The 7,925-nt window shown below is 37.6% G+C and overlaps 1 protein-coding gene across 1 annotated transcript in view; it reads right to left on the bottom strand.

Annotated features, from left to right (window-relative positions):
- Positions 1-3,930, bottom strand: part of LOC103130948 (uncharacterized) — a 6,270-nt gene extending 2,340 nt beyond the window's left edge. The window contains 3 exon segments of the mRNA XM_007542481.2: positions 250-1,733; positions 3,541-3,634; positions 3,838-3,930. Of these exon segments, the coding sequence (XP_007542543.2) occupies positions 250-1,733; positions 3,541-3,634 (1,578 nt within the window). The 5' untranslated portion in view covers positions 3,838-3,930.
- Between the last annotated feature and the right edge of the window lie 3,995 nt (positions 3,931-7,925).

Genomic DNA, 7,925 nt, shown 5'->3' with positions numbered 1-7,925 from the left:
ACAGCAGTGTGACTCTGAAGGTTTCTCCTCCCAGGTTTGGAGCAGAGAGCGTCACCTCCTACTCTGTTGAGTTCTGTGTCAGAGGACAAGATGGATGGAGACAACAGGGTGAACCAAAATCTGCAGGTGGGTCACTGTGATTTCTCCAGATTTTGGTTCAACCTGTTGTCTCCATCCATCTTGTCCTCTGACACAGAACTCAACAGAGTAGGAGGTGACGCTCTCTGCTCCAAACCTGGGAGGAGAAACCTTCAGAGTCACACTGCTGTGGGTTACATCAGCAGCTGTCACAGTTTCAGGCTTTGAAGGAGGCTCAAAGTTCTTACTGACAGGGAAGCCATCTTCATAAAGGTAGATGGTTGAACCTTCATGTTTCTCATCTGTTAGACCGACTGCCAGGAATGTTGAGCTCTTGGTCTCAGCGTTGGCCTCTGCAAAATCACTAAAGAGTTTTACTTTTGTTCTCATTCCATCTGCCAAGTTGTTGGAGAGATACCATTGTTCCTTCTCAATATCATAACTGTGTGAATCCTCTGACATGGTTCTGCCTTTGAGGTAGTTCAGCAAAGCAGAGAGGTATGGCTCATCTGTTTCCAGTGAGCTGAAGACAAAACACACAGCATGCTCTGCAGTGAGAAGTTCTTCGTCAAGGATATTTTGAGACGGGATGATTTTGGTGTTCTTCATCATCCTGGTGTAGTATTTCAGGGCATGTATTTCTCTCTCTTTGCAGTCAATCCAGTCATTGAGGTTTTTGCTGTTGAAAGGTGAGGAATGAATCTTTTTCAAGAAATCTGCGAGCTCAGACTCTTCTTCTCCTCCTCCTCGGATTGATGGGAGTTTCTTTGCTAGTGTTTGTTGAAATCCTAGCCTGAACTCAGAGCACATACTTTTAAAACATTTAAGATTTTTGTTTATCTGTGGAAACTGCTGAGTTGTTGTGTTTTTCATTGCATCATTGCACCTTATTTCCAGGACACTGAGCTCCTCCAGGACACTTTGTACTTCTTGAACTAACCTAACACTTATTTCACGGACAAGTTTAGCTGCAGAAGAATCTAAGTTGGTCAGAGGCAGCATCCAGACCTTGATTGGTACGGCATTTTCTCCACTGGCTCCCAGCAGCTTGGGCAGGCTTTGGTAGACTGCTACTGCATCCTGGAAGGTGGTTGGAGTTTTCTCAAGTAGGAAGTCTCCATGAAACTTACAGGAGAATTTCTGGATTCTTTCCTTATCCTTATCTTCCAGGTGTAGTGAACCTTTACCTTCAATAGATAGCAATGGAATCTTCTTAATCAAAACTTTCAAGTTGCCCTGAATGTCTTGGTGACTTTCTGTCTCTGATTTTTCTTGATCAAAGACAAAAAATGCTTGAGCTCCATACAGAATGCCTGTGACCACATGTGTTGCTATTTTGTTCTCAAAAACATATGGATGCTTCATGTTGCCTCTTCCAAGATGATTCATTGATAATTCTTGGAACTTTGTGGTAACTTTGTACTTCAGTGTTACTCTGGCTTGAGTTTTGGACGTCATCTGATCATTGAGGTATTTGGCTGATCCTTCAACTTTAACTAGGCCACCTAAAAAACTTGCTTTTAAAGATGCTTCAACATCCAGGGCTGAAGATTTGTCGTCAATAGATTCAGAAGCAACTATCTCAAATTCACTGTTTGGTTGTGGGGTTTCTCTTTTGTCTTTTTCCAATTCTTCACAGTCCCAGAGTGTTAATCCTGTAGAAGCAGAGAAAATATTCATATTTTTGGAATTTCAGAGGCAATTTATAGATTCAAAACATTGACGGTTACCATTAAGAAACAGTCATTTCACAGTCTTTTAAATTATTATTCCATTTTTAGCAACTACAAATTTTTACAGACACTTTTTATCAGTTTTTAATATCAGTATCAAGCACAAAGCTTTAAAGGAAGGCAATGTGTCACGAGGTGTTTGTTATAGGACAGACCAAAGTGCAGACAGGAGGGTGGAGTATAGATCCTGTTGATAGTATTTAATGAAAATCAAAAGAAATCAAAAACTACCAAAAATCACTGGAGCCAGGAAAAAACACAAATAATAAATCCAAAAGGCATCAAGCAAAGAGACATGAGGAGAACACAGGAGATAATGAAAGGAACCGGCCAGGAGTGACTGAGAATGAGAAGCTTAAATACCCTAATCCTGAGCAAAAGACCTGGGCTGAAGAGTTAACAGGTTGCTAATGTGAGTGAAGAGGAAGAGTATACAGGGAAACAGGAAATAAATCTAACAGAATAACTAGACTGGAGAAACATTATAAAACTACAATGACAAAGAATAAGTAGAAACAGGAAATAAACTGGAATCAATAAGGAAGAACTGAAGTTGAAATGGAAATGAGGCAGAACTAAGAGAAAAACTAAGGAACACAAAAAATAACAAAACTCAATCTGAAACAACAACAGATCCTAACACATTGAATCACCATCACCGCCTTTGTTTGTATAAAGTAGTGAACGGATCAAAGGTCAAAAGCAAAACTAGTGAGTTACAATCATCTACATTAGTAAGATGAAGGAAAGCAACTTAAACTTTATTCTTTTATTTCTGTCTGTTGTTGGAGGCTTGTTAACCTAAAAACACACATGAAGAAAATAAACCCAGATAACCAAAAAGGACAGAATGTTTTACATTACTGCATTTTCTCTGAGGGTTTTTTTTTTCTGACTCAAGGCAAAACAAACCCAGCAGCTGTTAAAGACCCTCCAGATCTTCAGGGCCTCCATTAAAGCTTTAATTGCATCTAAAATCTTAGCATTCGATTATTGAGAATAACAATGCAAATTTGATTCAAAGATTATATTGTAGAATTTAACTAGGAAGTAAAAGTGCAAAGAATTATCTTCATAGCTTGATTGTTGTGTTGCCATGGCTACAATCTGATGCTATCAGTAATCTTTGTTCACAAATACACCTGGTGCCAAACTGACCTTACATGGTGCGTTTAAAGACTGCTAGGAAAATCCCATTATGACATGTTAACATCAGATTTTATAGCTCTAACAACTGAAAGTGCAGGACACACAGAGGGCACAGAGATGGGAAGACCAGAGGTCTGTGTTAGGGGGTCTGGTGGTCAGATGGCATTTTCATACCATGAAAATAAAAAGTTTTATTTAACAATAAATGTGTTATTGTATACTGCAGCCCACTGTGAAATAGAAAACTCATCACTTTTCACAAACATAAATCAGTAGATGACTAACGGGTTGGAAATGAGGCGCAGTACTTCCGGGCCCCATGGAGAAATTTCAAACGACAAACGGCCAGATGACACCTGACAGCCACACCCTCAAAAAACAACCTCAAAACTACAAAAGTTTAAAAACAAACAAAAACACGTAACTCATAACTAAACAGCAAAAATAAAAGGATAAAAGAAGGCTAAAAGGACAGGAAGAAATGAACAAAAGAACCCCACTTCTCTTCCACTACAGTCCTGTTCTCTCACAAAAACAGGTAAAATAAATAATTTAAAAATAACACAATGTGAATCCTTACCGGGAATGATTGTGTCCCGGCGGCAGTCGTACAGCATCCCGAGTCTGAACGGTCGGCCCAGAGTCGCCACCTCGATCACTTCCTCAGACGCCATCTTGTTTTGTAAATCATAAAAGAGAAACATTACAGGTCAGAACAATCTGAGAACTATTTACAAACATTGAGAATAATCTGACCGAACAGTGTTCAAAAATCTATAACAAGAATAACATTACTGATGAGAAGAAGAGAGTGGGCAGTGTTTAAAAGACACCAACATATGGGACTGGATAGAGAAAGGAGAAAACCATTACTCACCACAGAAATATACCAGAGCCTTGTGACAGAAGTTTCATTTTCAAACTTTCATTTTAAGCGAGGGAGACACTCCTCCTCATGTTTACTAAGCAAGGCTGCACTTAAAGGGAAAGCAGCTCATTTCCCCTAAATGGTGACCAACACAATGAACTGCAGGAATCTAAGGAAGGCCATCCAGGTCAACAATCTGTGACTTTTAACACTAAACACATTGTCTGCATGTTGTTAACGTGTTGTTGATGTCTTGTTAAAGTGTTTTTAACGTGTTAATGATGTTAATAAGTTAATTACACCTGATTTCAAGCCATTTGGCCATGAGTGTTAAAGGTTAACTATTATGAAAAATTCACTTATTGCACGTTTCCATCCTTCCATTTGAGTATGTCCTGCTTGTAGAAATAATCCAAGAGGAAAACAAAAACACCCAGCTGTTTTAGTAAATAAGTAAATATTTACTAATTTCAAGAACCTCTGTTTTTGAAATTAGTAAAAATTTCAAAAACCTCTAATTTTTGAATTAGAGGTTTCAAAAACCTCTAATTGTTTGTGTTACAATTTTTTTGTCTAGCAACCTAAAGCCCAGCCCTGTCCCTCACATGGCTCCACACACTTCATTATAAGAGACGCTAAATTTAGTTTGTTGGATTTAAACTGCAAATGGCTGCTGGAAAAGGAAACTATTATGCTGTTGGCTGCAATACAGAGCATGTGTCCATGTATTTTCTGCAAGTCACAGAGAACAGAGCTGCGTGTGTCGTGACTATTTGTCCAAAACACAAATCCAAAAATAAAAAACCTTAAGACTTCAGTGTGATCAAAGCAAAAGGTGAATTAAACTAAAATAGCCACTTGATGCACCGTGAGTTTCTGTCAGTTCCAAAAATATCAAAAGTGAAAAATGCAGTTCTTTGTTGCTTTATTCCATATTCAGGCAAACAAGTTACAGGCTTCTGCTGCTTCTCATGCTCTGATTGTCTCACCTGTTCACTGACTGAGTGGCAGACTGACAGACTAGTAGACTGACTGGATAGACTGGTAAAAAAAACCATGTGACCACCCACATGCATAATGAGCTATCTAAAACCTACCTATTTATACTGTGAAACACCCGAGTCCCAAACTGAAATTAATTAATTAATTAAGTGAACTAACAATAACAAAAAACTATTATAAATAACTAAAATTAAATAAAAATTATATATTTTTATTTAATTTTAAATAAAAAAATTAATTTTGGTCAATTTACCAAAATTGACCAGAGAAGAAACAAATAAAAAAAAAATCTAAATTCTAAAATTTAACTGAAAATAGAGAAATAGCTCCTATAGCTTGGCTGGGATACATTTTATTTTTGTCTCCAGTGTCCCTGCAATGTTGCCACTGAAAGTTGAAGTTTGCACAAATCAGTTTAGGAAGGAGTTCTCTGAGAACTACCAACAGAACATGACAGGATTCACCAAAACACTTGGACTGAAGGAAAGTTCTGCTCCTATTGTTCATCACAAATGGGATTGTTGTTCAGCCTGAACCTGATTTGTGAGTTAGCTTTAAACTAACAATGAACAATGGCTGCATAATGTAACTTTAATGTTAATATTTACATGATTTGTGTAAATATTAACAAATCCGATTAATTTCTTTGGATTTTAACACTCAGATTTCAATAATGTAAACAAACCTATATTCAATAAAGGTTTTAGAGATATAAAACTGATTAAATAAAATCACAGTTATATTTTGATTTATTCCAGAATGAGGGAATGCTCAAGAATTGGTGATCGTCAGGTTTGAACGTTAAACAATTGCTTGCAAGCTGCAACATTCTTTCTATTAATTCCATATTTAAGTACTAAATACTTTTTGAAAGGTCAGATGTAATACTCTAATTTTAAATGTTTGCATTACTTTTAAGTGGACAATAATAATAATTAACAGAAATAACGGTTCCAGAAATAAATGAGCTTTTCAGTAATATAATTTATTTAATGGGTCTTTATATGAAAATTGCAATCAGCCTGAAACGGTACAGGATGTGCATTAAATTATGAAGCAGAAAGTACACATTTAAAGGAAGTAATTAATAAAATGGGCAACAAATTTACAATTAAAAAGAAGATTGGAAGTGATGAAGGTAAAGTAAAAAATTCAATAGAGATAATTTAGTCAGCTAATGTTAATTTGCCGACTTGGTATTTTAAATGTACCTATATAAATTAGTTATTTTACTTTTTTCCTGTTTATTTTCGGTTTACAAACCAGTCCAGTTGGTGGCGGTAATGTACCATGATTGTTGGTCGCCCGACCGCCATTAATCACAAGAAGAAGAAACGTAATTTGGCGCCGTAATCTAATCCATCTGGGGAAGAAAGGCAAGATGGCGATGTGGGCACACGTTCTACTCTGAGCTCCATTCGTGAAGCCCCGAAACAGCTACTTAAACTAGCCCTTTACACATAATTTCTTCCTCAAGGTGGAACCGAACATCCTCGCTCTAAAGTAAGGAGAAAAACTAGAGTTCTTATGAAAGATGTCGACCGTTAATGAGAAAGATTTCCCTAGCCTGAAGAATGCTAACGCTGCTAAGCTAAACATGCATAACTATGCTGCCGCTGCTAGCGCTGAAACACCGATGGAGACGTCAAAAAATGCCTCCGGTACAAGACGGCAACTAAACGCTACTCCAACCAAACTTCCACCTGCTAAAAAACAAGCCACTGAGACCGAGGTCTCCTTAGCTGCTGTCTTAGCAGCCATTAAAAGTCTGGATAGCAAGGTGGACGACTTTGGAAAACAGCTAAAAGAAAATTCAGACTTGTTTGCCCGCATCACTCTCCAAGTAGAGCAGAACACACTCAGCATTGCTGAATGTAAATCTACAACGGAAAACCTTGAACACAAGTTTACTGCAATGAATAAAGAAAACGCAGCTCTGAAAGAAAAACTCCTGGAGGCTGAAAGATACAAACGGCGATGGAACCTGAGGCTGTCGGGCCGCAAAGAGCAAGAAGGAGAAAACCTCAGAGAAAAGGCAGAACATCTTCTCTCAAGAATTTTACCACAATGGGCAGACCAGGCAGGGGATGTGATCGACACAATTCACCGTTTAGGAAGAAAGGAAGAAGGACGGACCCGTCAGGTTATCCTGCAGTTCACTAGGAGGCGCCATCGAGACACGGTCTGGAAAGTGACGAAGGATTCAGCGGTATGCAAAGAACAAGGTCTGCGTTTTGCTCAAGATTTTATTAAGGAAGACCGGCTGGCAAGAGAAGAACTGTGGCCTAAGATTACCAAAGCCAGATCCCAGGGTAAGGTGGCCTTTTACAGAGGTCATATCGCAGTGATCGACGGCAAGGTGATCAAAGCTTCATCTCCCTTCTGAGACTATAGATTCTTCTCCGTTTACTGCATCCTCCTATTACAGGGTTAAAAAAAAAAAAAAACAGCAATGTTTTTCCTTTTAATATTGAATTATACCTTTTGTCATAGTAAGACTCTGACATACGCTCCAGTGGTTTTATAAGTTTGTTCAAATGAAAAGGGAGTAGTTTTAAGTTATGTTTAGTGGAGGATGTGGATGCAAGGTTGATTTTCCAAAGTTATATTGTAAAGGGCATTCTTAGAATTTCCAGGGGCTTGCCTTTAATTCTTTCTATCTTAACAAAACTTTCAATATTAAGGTTTGTGTCTTTAATACTTATTTTCTCTTTTTTATTTTTTTTTATCAATTCTATGTCTTTAAAAACTAATCTTAGGTTTTTGTCACTTAATGTAAGGGGCTTAAGAGAAAATGTCAAAAGGAAGGCAATGTTCATGTACTGTAGGAAAAATAATCCGCACTGTATTCTTCTTCAAGAAACCCATTCAACGGACTCTGATGAGAAATTTTGGTCAAATCAGTGGGGAGATCAGATTAGTTATTCACATGGTACAACAAAATCAGCAGGTGTGGCTATATTACTGGATAACTTTCCAGGAAAAATAATTCATACAAAACATGACAGTGATGGCCATTGGTCTTTTTCCGTATTACTTATTGAGGACTCATTAATAATCCTAGGTAATATTTATGGTTACTGTAATACTTCCAA

Source organism: Poecilia formosa, unplaced genomic scaffold (genome assembly GCF_000485575.1).
Source record: "Poecilia formosa unplaced genomic scaffold, Poecilia_formosa-5.1.2 Scaffold698, whole genome shotgun sequence".
Classification (NCBI taxonomy): Eukaryota; Metazoa; Chordata; class Actinopteri; order Cyprinodontiformes; family Poeciliidae; genus Poecilia; species Poecilia formosa.
Note: the sequence above shows the minus strand (reverse complement) of the source record. Positions and strands in the feature narration are given on the sequence as shown.